The 15,186-nt window shown below is 43.6% G+C and overlaps 1 protein-coding gene across 7 annotated transcripts in view; it reads left to right on the top strand.

Moving 5' to 3' along the window:
- The first annotated feature begins 8,144 nt into the window (after positions 1-8,144).
- Positions 8,145-15,186, top strand: part of exoc7 (exocyst complex component 7) — a 42,939-nt gene continuing 35,897 nt past the window's right edge. For all 7 annotated transcript variants that reach the window (XR_009646058.1, XM_060844682.1, XM_060844681.1 and 4 more), the window contains exon 1: positions 8,145-8,255. Coding sequence is in view for 6 of the 7 variants with exons in the window: in XM_060844682.1 (XP_060700665.1) it covers positions 8,196-8,255 (60 nt within the window). In the remaining variant the exon portion in view is untranslated. The remainder of the gene's footprint in view (positions 8,256-15,186) is intronic.

Here is a 15,186-nt window from a genome sequence, read left to right as displayed (position 1 = left end):
GCTTTTCTAGCACTTCCTCTTTTGTAATGGCTACCATACTCAACTCTGCCTCTTGACTCTCCTTAATTGTTGGGATATTACTTATGTCTTCCACTATGAAGACCGACGCAATATTAAGTTCTTCAGCTATTTCCTTATCTCCCAGCACTAGCCTTCCTGCATCAAATTGGAGCATCCCATTATCTACTTTTGCTTCTCATTTGTTTCTTATGTATTGAAAAGAACTTTTACTATCATTTCTAACATTACTGACTAGCCTACCTTCACATTTGATCGTTCCCTTCCTTATTTCTCTCTTTGTTATCCTCTGTTTGTTTTTGTAGTCTTCCCAATCTTCTGATTTCCCACTGCTCTTGGCCACTTCATAGACTCTTTTTAACTTTGATACATTTTCTGACTTCCTTAGTCAACCATGGCTGACTAATCTGCTCCCCCCACAACCCCCCACCAACCACCACCACTACTAATTTTCTTATCCCTATTACAATTAGCACGGGGCTCCAGCAGTAATCCAGAGATTATGATCCTTCAGGACCTGTTTTTCAATTTCCTTCCTAGTGCTTGATAATCCCCAAACAGGTCCTCTTTCCTCGCCTTGCCTATGTTGTTAGCGCCAACATGGAGCACAACAACTGGATCTTCTTCCTCCCTCAACAAAATATTCTTTCAAGCCGGTTGGAGATGTCCTGCACCCTGGCACCGGGCAGGCAACACACCATGCTGGACTGCCAATCTGGCTCGCAAAGGATACTATCTGTTCCCCTGATTATAGAAATCTCTATAACAACTACTTGTCTTTTTGTATCCCCCTCCTGAATGGCCTTTTGCATCGGTGCCATGGTCAGCTGGCTTATCCTGTCCACAACCCTTTTCTTCATCCATACAGGGAACAAAAATCTCATACCTGTTGGGTCTTAAAGTTGGATGTGGAAGCTTCTTTTCCTTTCTCTGTTACAGCTAAAGCTGGGTTTTCTACTTGCTGCTAAAATTGCATGTGAGACAATCTATTTTGTGAATTTGATTTTGCCAAGGGTATGTCTATAGAATGTTACAATGTTGGAACAATTAATTCGAACTAGTTAGTGTACATATGATTTTGTTAAGTATTTTGATAGAGTAACAGTTAAACCAATTCTTGTCTTTTCACAGAGTCAGAGATGTACACTCTCAGTCTCGGTCCAACTCATCCACACCAATCAGGCATCCTAAATTAATCTAGTCCCATTTGCCAGCATTTGGCTCATATCCCTCTAAACACTTCCGATTTATATAACCATGCAGCTGCCTTTGAAATGTTGTAATTGTACCAGCCTTCACCACTTCCTCTGGCAACTCATTCTACACATGCACCACCCTCTGCATGAAGCAGTTGCCCCTTAGGTCCCTTTTAAACTTTTCCCCTCTCCCCTAAACCTATGCCTTCTAGTTCTGGACTTTCCCCACCCCAGGGAAAAGAAGTATTTATTTACCCTATCCATGGCCCTCATGACTTCATAAACGTCTATAAGGTCACCCCTCAGCCTCCGACACTCCAGGGAAAACCGCCCCAGCCTAGTCAACCTCCCCCTACTTTTCATTTTGTCTGCATTTTAATCGTAGTTTACACTATGGTTAAAATAAAGTGTGTTTTACCTAAAGTCGATAATTTTACTAATTGAATTGCATCTGCAAGCAACACCTTTAAAATAAGATAAAGTTAGGGTTGAGACTATCTTCTTAATATATTTTGAGGGTGGTTTTGGTCTCGTCTATAACATAAATGTTTAGACTTTTCTACTCCAGTGGGTTGTGGGTGCCATTTTATAGCATACAAGGGAGCAAATACATGGGGACACCACCGACTATAAATTCCCCTCCAAGCCACTCACCATTGTGATTTGGGATATATATCGCAATTCCTTCAGTGTTGCTATGTCAAAATCCTGGAACTTCTTCTCTGAAAGCATTGTGGGAAGTAGACTGCTGCAATTCAAGAAGACACTGTGTGACCAAAACTGGAGTCAGAGATCCTCTGCTTTGGCCCTTTATGAGGTGTTTCTGACATGATGAATTTCATTTGGCTTTCCAAGCCTCTATTTTCAGCTGCAGTAGAAGTGGTGAGAGCAAGGATTGGTGGGGGTGGAGCTGCCAGGAAGGTAAACTAATCCTTTAAAAACTTATCTCGTGTATAGGTGGAACACACACTGAGTAGAAGCGGACAAGGGACTGCTGAGTAAATGAGGTAAAATATTTGGGTGGTTGCTTTACCCAAACAATACTGCAGTAATGTCTCCCACCCATCCTCCTCCTTTCACCAAAAAAAAGGTTCTGTGCGCTGAATTGGTAAGGTTACTGTTTTTTTTCAATACTCTCTTTGGGAATTCAGAGCAGTGGGAATGGATGTTCGGGCAGTTGAATGCTCCTCTTGTAGAATGTTGGAGTTAAGAGTCACCACTACTGTCTCCACTGACTTCGTCTGCGAGAAGCGCACCCAACACTCGCGCCTTGGAAACCGCATTAGGGAATTGGAGCTGGATGAACTTCGGATCATTCGGGAGGCTGAGGGGGTAATTGAGAGGAGAAACAGGGAGGTAGTCACACCTCAGGTACAGGAAAAAGGTAGATGGGTTACAGTGAGATGGCAGAAAGGGTACAGGCAGACAGTGCAGAGATACCCTGTGGCCGTTCCCCTCAATAACAAGGATACCGTTTTGAATACTGTCGAGGGAGACTACTTAGCAGGGGTAAACTATGGGTAACAGGTCTCTGGCACAGAGTCTATCCCTGTTGCTCAGAAAGGAAGAGGAGTAGAGCATTAGTCATTGGAGGCCAAATTAAGGAGAACAGACAGGAGATTCTGTGAGAACAAGAGAGACTTGTGGTTGGTGTTTTGTCTCCCAGGTACCAGGGATCATATTGTTTTGGATTGTGTTTTCAGGACCCTTCAGGGGGAGGGGGAGCAGCCCCAAGTTGTGGTCCACAGAGGCACCAATCGACATAGTTGGGAAAAGGGATGGGGATGTAAGGCAAATATTCAGGGAGTTAGGGTGGAAGATTAGAGCTAGAACAGAGTTGTTATTTTTAGTTTGTTCCCTGTGTCATGTGCAAGCAAGGTGAGGAATAGGGAGAAAGAGGAGTTGAACATGTGGCTACAGGGATGGTGCAGGAGGGATAGATTCGGATACCTGGATAATTGGGGTTCATTCTGGGATAAGTGGGAGCTCTGTTAATGGGATAATTTACACCTGAACCAGAGGGGCACCAATATCCTGGGGGGGGGGTTATTACCTAATGCTGTTCAGGAGGGTTTAAATGAATTCAGCAGGGAGATGGGAACATGAATTGTAGCTTCAGAGTGCAGGAGGCTGAGAGTAGTGTTGTCATTCATAAGGTTTCAAGGTTGCAAGAGTGTACCTGCAATAAGGAACGTGGTTTGAAGTGTGTCTTCTTCAACCCCAGGAGCATCCGGAATAAGGTGGGTGAACTTGCAACATGGGTCAGTACCTGGGACTGGGATGTTGTGGCCATTTTGGAGACATGGATAGAGCAGGGACAGGAATGGTTGTTACAGGTTCTGTGGTTTAGATGTTTAAGTAAGAACAGGGAAGGTGGTAAAAGAAGGGGAGGTGTGGTATGAGCTGAGATTAGAAACAGGAGAGGTCACCCTGTTGAGAGTTTTCTATAGGCCTCCGAAAAGTTCCAGAGATGTAAAGGAAAGGATTGCAAAGATGATCCTGGTTAGGAGCGAGAGTAGTAGGGTTGTTGTTATGGGGGACTTTAACTTTCCAAATATTGACTAGAAATGCAATAGTTTGAGTACCTTAGATGGGTCAGTTTTTTGTCCAATGTGTGCAGGAGGGTTTCCTGACACAGTGTGTAGACAGGTCAACAAGAAGCAAGGCCACATTGGCTTTGGTACTGGGTAATGAACCAGGCCAGATGTTAGATTTGGAGGTAGGTAAGCATTTTGGTGATAGTGACCACAATTCAGTTACGTTTATTTTAGTGATGGAAAGGCATCAGTACAAATTACAAAGCAAGGGTTATAGCTGGGGGAAAGGCAATTGTGATGCAATTAGGCAAGATTTAGGATGCATAGGATGGGGAAGGAAACTGCAGAGGAAGGGCACAATTGAAATGTGGAGCTTGTTCAAGAAACCATTACTGCATGTCCTTGATAATGATGTACCTGTCAGGCAGAGAGGAAGTGAGCGAGCAAGGGAGCTGCGGCTTACTAAAGTTGAATCTCTTCTCAAGAGGAAGAACGAGGCTTACGTAAAGATAAGACGTGAAGGCTCAGTTAGGATACTTGAGAGTTACAGGTTAGCCAGGAAGGACCTAAAGAGAGACTTAAGAAGAGCCAAGAGTGGACATGAGAAGTCTTTGGTAGGTAGGATCAAGGAAAACCCTAATGCTTTCTGCAGGTATGTCAGGAATAAAAGAATGACTAGAGTAAGATTAGGGTCAGTCAAAGACAGTAGTGGGAAGTTGTGCATGGGGTCTGAGGAGATAGGAGAGGAGCTAATATTTTTCATCAGTATTCACACTGAAAAAAGACAATGTTGCTGAAGAGAATACTGAGATACAGGCTACTAGCTAGGTGGGATTGAGGTTCATAAGGAGGAGGTGTTAGCAATTCTGGAAAGTGTGAAAATAGATAAGTTCTCTGGACTGGAAGAGATTTATCCTAGGTTTCTCTGGGAAGCTAGGAAGGAGATTGCAGAACCTTTGGCTATGATCTTTATGTCATCATTGTCTACAGGAATAGTGTCAGAAGACTGGAGAATAGCAAATGTTGTCCCATTGTTCAAGAAGGGGGGTAGAGATAACCCTGGTAATTATAGACCAGTGAGCCTGACTTCAGTTGTGGGTAAACTGTTGGAAAGGATTATAAGAGATAGGATTTATTATCATCGAGAAAGCAGTAAGTTGATTAGGGGTAGTCAACATGGTTTTCTGAAAGTTAGGTTGTGCCTCACAAACCTCATCGAGTTCTTTGAGAAGGTGACCAGACAAGTGGATGAGGGTAAAGTGACTGATGTGGTGTATATGGATTTCAATAAAACGTTGGATAAGGTTCCCTATGGTAGGCTATTGCATATAAATACAAAGGCATTGGATTGAAGATGATTTAGTGGTTTGGATCAGTAATTGGCTAGCTGAAAGAAGACAGAGGGTGGTAATTGATCAGAAATGTTCATCCTGAAGGTCAGTTACTCGTGGTATACCGCAAAGATCTGTTTTGGATTCACTGCTGTTTGTTATTTTTATAAATGATCTGGATGAGTGTGTGGAAGGATGGGTTAGTAAATTTACGGATGACGCTAAGGTAAGTGGAGTTGTGGACAGTGCCGAAGGATGTTGCAGGTTACAGAAGGACATAGATAAGCTGCAGAGCTGGGCTGAGAGGTGGCAAATAGAGTTTAATGCAGACAAGTGTGAGGTGATTCACTTTGGAAGGAGTAACAGGAATACAGAGTACTGGGCTAATGGTAAGATTCTTGGTAGTGTGGATGAGCAGAGAGATCTTGGTGTCCATGTACATAGAACCCTGAAAGTTGCCACCTATGTTGATGGGATTGTTAAGAAGGCATACAGAGTGTTAGCTTTCATTGGTAGAGAGATTGAGTTTCGGAGCCACATGGTCATGTTGCAGTTGTACAAAACTCTGGTGCGGCCGCACTTGGGAGTATTGCGTACAGTTCTGGTCGCCGCATTATAGGAAGGGTGTGGAAGCATGGGAAAGAGTGCAAAGGAGATTTACCAGGATGTTGCCTGGTATGGAGAGAAGATCTTATGAGGAAAGGCTAAGAGGCTGGAGGTTGTTTTTATTAGAGAGAAGAAGGTTGAGAGGTGATTTAATAGAGACATACAAGATTAGTTTAGAGGATTAGATAGGGTGGATAGTGAAAGACTTTTTCTTTGGATGGTGATGGGTAGCAATAAGGGGACATTGCTTTAAATTGAGGAGTGATAGATCTAGGACAGGTGTCAGAGGTAGGTTCTTTACTTAGAGAGTAGTAAGGTTATGGAATGCCCTGCCTACAACAGTAGTAGATCCGCCAATTTTGAGGGCATTTAAATGGTCATTGGATAAACATATGGATGTTAATGGAATAGTACAGGTTAGATGGGCTTCAGATTGGTTTCACAGATCAGCACAACATCGAGGGCTGAAGGACCTGTACTGTGCTGTAATGTTCTATGTTCTGTAAGCCCAATAAATCTACATTACTGAAAGTCAATCGTGTCAGTCCAAAAGGTTTGTCTGATTTGAAGTAGCATTGAGAAACATTATTAAGGTCCTGGGGAGAGCCTGTGTAAATCATATCTCAGTTTATTCGTCTTTTGAAATTGAAGAAGTCAGTAAAGACATTCTTTTTTGGTGGGGCGCTCTTTGATAACGGATGGAAATTGTTTTTTACTGAAAATGAACAACTTTAGATTGAACAATGGATCCCAGACACATTAAGACATTGGTAATTGCTGGAGAAACTTAGCAAGTTTAGCATCATTTGCTGAGACAGAAACAGAGTTAGTGTTTGGAGTGCAATATATTTCTTCAGAACTGAAGAGAGGTGGAAATGTCATAGGTTTCACACTGTAGAAAAAGCTGAACTAAACTGAAGGGAAAGCTTGAGGGCAAAGTCAAGATGGGGGAACAGAACTTAAATTCTGATTAGACATTCTATAACTACTGGACTCTCCATTTTGACCTGTACTTTCTTCCATTGTCTGTCTCTTATTTTCATGTTTTTGTGTCAGTTGGAGATGACCTTTATTCTGCGATTAACAGCTACTCCAAAGCAATGCTTCATCGCGTCCCCGTAACCACTACCACTTCCTTTGCTTTTTGTTCAATGACACTTTTGATTCCTATCCTCTTACTTTCTTAACATTTCCTTTTGTTCCATTTGCCTTGTTCACTTTTCAATGGAATAATACACCTCAGACTTCTACCTCTTTTTGGTTTCAAACAAGAATTGGACTTGAAACGTTAAGATGAGCTTTCCCAGCATTTTCTGTTTTCATTTCAGATCTCTTGCACCCACAGTTTTTGCTGGTTGGGAATCTTGATTTATCAGCTGGTGTTTTTAAAAATGCAATGACTTCAAAGAAATTTTGGATTCTTACATGGTTCCTCACATGCTTTATTTTCTGGATGTTCATTTTGCATTCTTTCAGAGTTGTTTTTGTGTCATTGTTGTATCTTTTTTGCCGACCACAATGAAATTCCTCCTGAGTTGTTAAGAATTCAGACCTCTTCCAATTCGGGCCTTTTGAGCAGCCAGTTATTTATTGCTTAACCATTGGTGCTATTGGTGCCTTCAGTTGACAGAATCATATAAGTATTGTGATGTAGAAGGAGAGCATTGACGCATTGTGTCGACACGGACTCCTCAAATGAGCGCCATTAAGTGCTGATCTTTTTCCCCATGTCCTTGCACATTATTTCTATCCAAATAATCATCCAAAAACCAACTGAATACCTCACTTGAACCTGCATCGACCACACTTTCAGGCAGTGATGACTCTTTGAGTGAAAATAATTATTTCTTACTTTGCATTTGCAGCAGTTGACTGGGCCTTAACCTCTGGAATTTTCTTCCTAAACTTCTCCATGTCCCTTGTGATGCTTCTTAAATTTTATCTTTTTGACTGAGCCTATGGGCATCAGCTGACTGAATATCTCCTTACATGTCTCGGTGTCAACTGTCTGCCCTTTATTAAACTGGGGACATTTGGTCTGGAAGGTTACACTGTGGTGGAGAGGCTATGCAGCTGCAAGTTCCTGTTGTTGAAGACACAACCAGCAGCTCAGCCTGACACTTAAAGAAGGACTATGACACGAAACGTGCACTGCTGCCTCGCTTGCTGTGTTCTTCCAACCTCCTGCTTGTCTACTTTGCATTCCAGCATCTGCAGTATTTATTTTGTCTGTAACCAAACAGGGGGTAATTATTTGACAAATTACAAAGAATTGAGACTCCAAAATAAAACGTTTGATGCCTTGGGGCAGGTTTTCATCCTGCAAACGTTTTCCAGCTGAAGAGGGGGGTAAATCCTGGAGCCTCTTCCCAACCAGCTCCTCCAGGAGAGTACTGCTCGTCTCCAGGGCGACAGGCCCCGCCCCCTTTCCCAGAACCGGACGTGACGCAGAGGAAGTGAGGCCCAACAAGGCCAGAGGCCCGTCTGCAAGCGGGGAGGGAGCCAAGATGATTCCGACGGAGGACGCGTCGGCCAGGAAGAGGCACATTGAGGAGAAGCTGCAGCAGGCAAGCGGCGGGAAGTGGGTGAAGGGCCGCACTGGCCGGGTGCCGGGTGTCCACCCCCCACACAGTGTTAGCAGCTGGTACCCGAGTCGAGCTCTGATGCTTGTGGAGGGTTTAAACTAAAATGCCTGAGGGATGGGAAACTCCTGTAAGGAGTCAGAGAAGGAGGGAGCAAGGTCACGATCAAAAGGTAGAAAAGTAATAGACAGACAGAGAAACCAAGGACAAAATTCAGACAGGGCTATTGACATTTGTGGACTTTAACAGCTTCCTCATTTCCCCTTCCCCCACCTCACCCTAGTTCCAAACTTCCAGCTCAGCACTGTCCCCATGACCTGTCCTACCTGCCTAGCTCCTTTTCCATCTATCCACTCCACCCTCTCCTCCCTGACCTATCACCTTCATCCCCTCCCCCACTCACCTATTGTACTCTATGCTACTTTCTCCCCACCCTCCTCTAGCTTCTCTCTCCACGCTGCAGTCTCTCTGCTTTTATTCCTGACCTTTGTCCGAAATGTCGATTTCGCTGCTCCTTGGATGCTGCCTGAACTGCTGTGCTCTTCCAGCACCACTGATCCAGAACCTATTGATAACATAGTTAAAAATCACACAACACGAGGTTATAGTCCAGCAGGTTTAAATGGAAGCACACTAGTCCAACACCGGCATCTCCAAATCATTGATAACATATATTGGGAGAGAGACAATCCGTGTTAAAAAGACAAGCTTAAAGGGTTTGTGCCTTAAGATGTGGAGCAGTACTGTGGATGAACTAGTCTTGCAGTTAGATGTAAGTGGGTAAGGTATAAGGAATTTGTGTTGCAAACGTTTTGTCCCCTGTCTAGGTGACATCCTCAGTGCTTGGGAGCCTCCTGAGAAGCGCTTCTGTGATGTTTCCGCTGGCATTTATAGTGGTTTGTCTCTGCCGCTTCCGGTTGTCAGTTCCAGCTGTCCGCTGCAGTGGCCGGTATCTTGGGGCCAGGTCGATGTGTTTGTTGATAGAATCTGTGGATGATTGCCATTGCTCTAGGAATTCCCTGGCTGTTCTCTGTTTGACTTGCCCTATAATAGTAGTGTTGTCCCAGTAGAATTCATGTTGCTTGTCATCTGCGTGTGTGGCTACTAGGGATAGCTGGTTGTGTCGTTTCGTGGCTAGTTGGTGTTCATGGATGCGGATCGTTAGCTGTCTTCCTGTGTAGTGTTTTGTGCAGTCTTTTGTACAAAGAACAGCCAGGGAATTCCTAGAGGCATGGCACTCATCCACAGATTCTATCAACAAACACATCGACCTGGACCCAATATACTGGCCACTGCAGCGGACAGCTGGAACTGACAACCGGAAGCGGCAGAGACAAACCACTATAAATGCTGGAGGAAACATCACAGAAGCGCTTCACAGGAGTCTCCCAAGCACTGAGGATGTCACCTAGACAGGGGATGAAACGTTTGCAACACAAATTCCCAGCTCGGCGAACAGAACCACAACAACAAGCACCCGAGCTACAAATCTTCTCCCAAACTTTGGGTAAGGTATAATTGAGATTATGGAGACATAACTGCAGGGTGACCAGGGATGGGAACTGAATGCCCTGGGGTATTCAGTATTTGGGAAGGACAGAATCAAAAAGTGTGGTGCTCAAAAGCACAGCTGGTCAGGCAGCATCTGAGGAGCAGGAGAATCGATGTTTTGAGCATAAGCCTTTCATCAGGATTCTCCTCCTCGGATGCTGCCTGACCTGCTGTGCTTTTCCAGCACCTAACTCTTTAATCTCCAGCATCCGCAGTCCTCACTTTCTCCTTTAGAAAGGACAGGAAAAAGGAAAAGGTGGTGGAGTGGCATTGCTGGTTAAAGAGGTAATTAATACAATACTGAGAGAATATTAGCTCTGACAATGTGAAGTCTGTATGGGTAAGAGTTGAGATATGGGTAAGAGTTGAGAAATGTCAAGAGACAAAAAACATTAGTAGGTGTCATAACTGGACCCCTGAACTGCAGTAGTGATGTTGGAAATGGCATTAAACAGGAAATTAGAGATGCATGTGATAAGGAAATATAGGTGATTATGGGTGATTTTAATCTAAACATTGGGCAAATCAAATTAAGCACAGTGCTACAGAGGAGCGTATATTAGATTAGATTACTTAGTGTGGAAATAGGCCCTTCAGCCCAACAAGTCCACACCAACCCTCTGAAGAGCAATCCATCCAGGTCCATTCCCCTATGGGCAATGTAGCATGGCCAGTTCACCTAACCTGCACATTTTTTGGACTGTGGGAGGAAACCGGAGCACCTGGAGGAAACTCACGCAGACACAGGGAGAATGTGCAAACTCCACACAGACAGTTGCCTGAGGTGGGAATTGAACCCAGGTCTCTGGCACTGAGGCAGTAGTGCTAACCACTGTGCCACCGTGCTGCCCATATGGGATGGTTTTCTTGACCAATATGTGGAGGAACCAACTAGAGAGCATCTTAGACTGTGTACTGTGAAATGAGAAGGGAATCGCTGCCAATCCAGCTGTGAGAGACTCCTTGGGAATGAGCAACCGTAACGTGATAGGTCTTTATAGCAGAGCTCTTAGAAAGCAGTGGCAGGATCAGACCGAGTTAGTGTGGATGTATGAAGGGAAAATCACGCTTGACGAATCTGTTGGAAGTCTACAAAGATGTATTGAGTAAAGTTGACAAGGGGAGATGGTCGATGTGGTATGTTGGGACTTTCAGAATGTATTTGAGAGTCCTCTATAAGAGATTATTGTGCAAGATTAAAGCACATGAGATTGGGGAAAGTGTATTGTGATGGAGAGAAAACTGGTTGGCAGAGATGAAAGAGTAGGAATTAATGGGTCCTTTTCAAATTTGCAGGTAGTAATGAGTGAGGTGCCACAGGGATTGGTGCTGGGATTCCAGCTATTCACTATATGTTAATGATTTGGATGAGAGAACAAAATGTAACAACTCAAAAGTTTGCAGATGAAACCAAATTGGGTGGGAGGGTGAGCAGATGAGGATGCAGAGATCCTTCAGCATGATCTGGACAGGTTGGGTGAGTGGGTAAATCAATGGCAGATGCAGTATAATTTGGATAAATGTGAGGTTATTCACTTTGCAAGCAAAAACAAGAAGGTAGGTTATTGCCTGATTGGCTGTAAATTGGGAGAGGGGAGTGTGCAGCGGGACCTGGGTGTCTATGTGTACTAGTCGCTGAAGATAAGCATGCAGATGCAGCAGGCGGTAAAGGCGGCAAATGATATGTTGTCCTTTGTTGTGAAAAGTTTCGAGTACAGGAGCAAGGATGTGTTGTTGTAGTTATACAGGGCCTAGGTGAGGCCACACCTCGCGTAGTGTGCAGTTTTGGTCGTCTTTTCTGAGGAAGGATGATCTTGCTCTCGAGGGAGTGCAGTGAAGGTTTACTGCGCTGATTCTGGGGATGGCAGATTGACTAAGTTAGGATTGTTTTTGCTGTGGTTCAGACAAATTAAAACAGGAGATAATGAGAGTCCAGAGACAGTGTATTCCTGTTAGGGTGAATGGAAAGGCTGGTAGATGTAGGGAATGCAGGATGACTAGAGAAATTGAGATTTAGGTTTAGAAAAAGAAGGAAGCATGTGTCAGGTATAGGCAGCAGTGATTGAATGAATCTGTAGAAGAGTATACTCGAGAGAAATCAGGAGGGTGAAAAGGGAACATGAGATAGCTTTGGCAAATATATTAAGAACAAAAGGGAGAGAATAGGGCCCCTCAGATCAGCAAGGCAGCCTGTGTGTCGAACTGCAGGAGGTAGAGAAGATATTAAACAAGTATTTTGCATCCGTGCTTATTATGGAGAAGGATATGTAAGATGCAGAATGTGGGGAAATAGATGGTGGCATCTTGCAAAATGTCCATATTACAGAGAAGGAGGTGCTGGATGTCTTAAAACACAAAGGTGGATAAATCCCCAGGACCTGATCAGGCGTATCCTAGAACTCTGTGGAAAGTGATTGCTGGGTCCCTTGTTGAGATACCCACAGGTGAGGAACCAAAAGACTGGAGATTGGCTAACGTAGTGCCACTGTTTAAGAAAGGTGGTAAGGAAAAGCCAGGGAACTATAGACAGGTGACCAAGTTGTTGGAGGGAATCCTGAGGGACAGGATTTACATGTATTTAGAAACGCAAGGACTGATTAGCATCAGCATGGCTTTATGCTTGGGGAAATCATGTCTCACAAACTTGACTGAGTTTTTTGAAGAAGTAACAAAGAGGATTGATGTGGGCAGAGTAGTGGACATTGAGTAAGGCATTCAACAAGGTTCCCCATGGGAGACTGGTTAGCAAGGCTAGATCTCATGGAATACGGGGAGAACTAGCCATTTGGATACAGAACTGGATTGAAGATAGAAAGGGTGGTGGTAGAGGATTGCCTTTCAGACCAGTGGAATGCCACAAGATCGGTGCTCGGTCCATTGCTTTTTGTCATTTATTTATTTTTAAAAATTTTTTTTCCACAAGTTTACCAAAGAAAACTAAAAAAACAAGACCCAAGTATAAACATTGGTATACAGTTAAAACTTAAATGATAACCAAAATCTATCAAACAAGAAAACAGAAATACCAAGAGAAAAAAAAGACAAAACTCAACTAACTACTCATCTAACCAGAGTGTATCATTAAAATTCTTACGTTATTCAAGAGAGAAAAAAAAATCCAATGGATAACACAAATTGAGCAGTGATATACATGCTCGCAATGTGTTAACATCAGATCACAACAAAACCCGTATTTATCCAAAACATCCCGAGCATAGAGCATATAAAATTCACAAAAATAAAAGCTCTTTAGTACATTCAGATCAATATAATAAAAAAAATTCTAAATAGTAAAAAAAAGTATAAAACGTATTTAAGTGGAGATCTTCCGCCTTAATCCCAGGGGGCATCACTTCCTTTCCAAAAAATGCATTATAACCTCTCCCAATCAGTGCTCCATCCTTGACCCATCACCCCACGATAGGATAAAAAAAATTCAAGTATACTACTGAACTAGAACTAACAGTGAGTATCCTATTCCCCACCCACACCAACACCTGGATATACTTGGTAATGTTAATACCATATATGTACATATATGACCATAAAATTACAGTCTCAGCAAATAATAATTAAATATATTAATACAAAATAACAGGGGAAAACAACCCCGCTCCCAAGGACAAAGATAAAATAGCCACCTTCTTCCCCCCCCCCCCTCCCATCTACATTAACTAGACCCCCTGGCCTATATTTTTATTTTTATATATATATATATATATATATATATATATATATACACAGACACACACACACACAGAAAGGAAATTGCTAAGTAAAGGATGAATAAATAAGTCCTTCTTCCCATCCCCCAGAGGTAATATTAAACAGTAAGATAATGAAAGGAAACCAAAAGGGGGTAAACCGGGGTGGGGGGAGGGCAAAACAACATCAATTAACTCTTATAGTTTGTCTAAGCGAGTCCAAAAGTTCCTTGGCCTTCTCCGGTGATCCAAAGTTATACACGGACCCTTCATGGCTAAAGCGCAGTATAGCTGGGTAGCGCAAAGGGTATTGAATGTTTAAATCCCTTAAACACTTCTTTGCTTCATCAAATGCCTTCCTCTTTCGAACCAAAGCTGGGTCTGAAATAACATAATTTTGGATCCTTTGAGTCATGGCTTGTGGATCTTTCCCAAGATTTCTGGAGGCTTCCAAAAGCATCTGCCTCAACTTATAGCTCTGCAGCTGGAACAGGACCGGGCGAGGGTGCTGGTTTGAGCCGGGCCCACATATTGCGACCCTTTAGGCCCATTCTACCCTTACCTGGTCTGATCCAGCCTCCAGATTTAACAGCTGTGGAAGCCACTGCTCAAGAAACGCTTTAAGCTGGCCTCCTTTCCACTGTCGAGGTCATCAGTGTGGTTCTCTAAGGTGTGGACTTGCTGCTTGAGAGTCCGGACCCGATCCACGGCTGATTCTGCAATGGCCTTCAATATCGCGGCCTTTAGCTCGCCCCTCCGACTCGGCGCTCAATTTCTTCGATGTCTCGGCCGTGCTTTTGTAGCGCGGCCGAGAGTGAATTCCACCGATTTCGGTACTCTTCTATGAAAGCATTGATTTTCACGCGAGTTGGAAATTATTTCTACGAGGCTCGCCACCGTAGGTAAGTCCCCCGGAACGGCTGCGGGCGCCTCTGCTGCAGCTGGGGAGTGTCGGGGAAGGGCTGCTACCTGCTGAGAACTGCAGGCTCTTTTTCCTCCTAGTCATTTTTTACAGGAGACTGAACTATATAAATTTAGTACTAAACCACTAATTACATTAAATAAAAACTATTTTTAGTTGATTTGGTGAGTGTGGTGGGGGCGGGTGGCCCACTTTGCCTAGGTCTTGGGAGGAGCACTATAGACTCAGACTCACTGAGTCGCTGCCATCTTGGATCTCCCACTTTTTGTCATTTATATGAATGATTTGGATGTGAACATAGGATTTATGAAGTTAAAAATCACACAACACCAGGTTATAGTCCAACAGGTTTAATTGGAAGCACACTAGCTTTCGGAGCGACGCCCCTTCATCAGGTGATTGTGATGAAGGAGCGTCGCTCCGAAAGCTAGTGTGCTTCCAATTAAACCTGTTGGACTATAACCTGGTGTTGTGATTTTTAACTTTGTACACCCCAGTCCAACACCAGCATCTCCAAATCATAAGATTTATGGTTAGTAAGTTTGCAGATGACACCAAAATTGGAGGTGTAGTGGACAGTGAAGAAGGTTACCTCCAATTACAACGGGATCATGATGAGATGGGCCAATGGGCCGATGATTGGCAAATAGGATTTAATTTAGATAAGTCTGAGGTGCTGCATTTTGGAAAGGCAAATCAGAGCAGGACTTATACACTTCATGGTAAGGTCCTAGAGAGT

Source organism: Hemiscyllium ocellatum, chromosome 25 (genome assembly GCF_020745735.1).
Source record: "Hemiscyllium ocellatum isolate sHemOce1 chromosome 25, sHemOce1.pat.X.cur, whole genome shotgun sequence".
In the NCBI taxonomy this organism is placed as follows: Eukaryota; Metazoa; Chordata; class Chondrichthyes; order Orectolobiformes; family Hemiscylliidae; genus Hemiscyllium; species Hemiscyllium ocellatum.
This window is presented reverse-complemented; position numbering and strand designations above follow the sequence as displayed.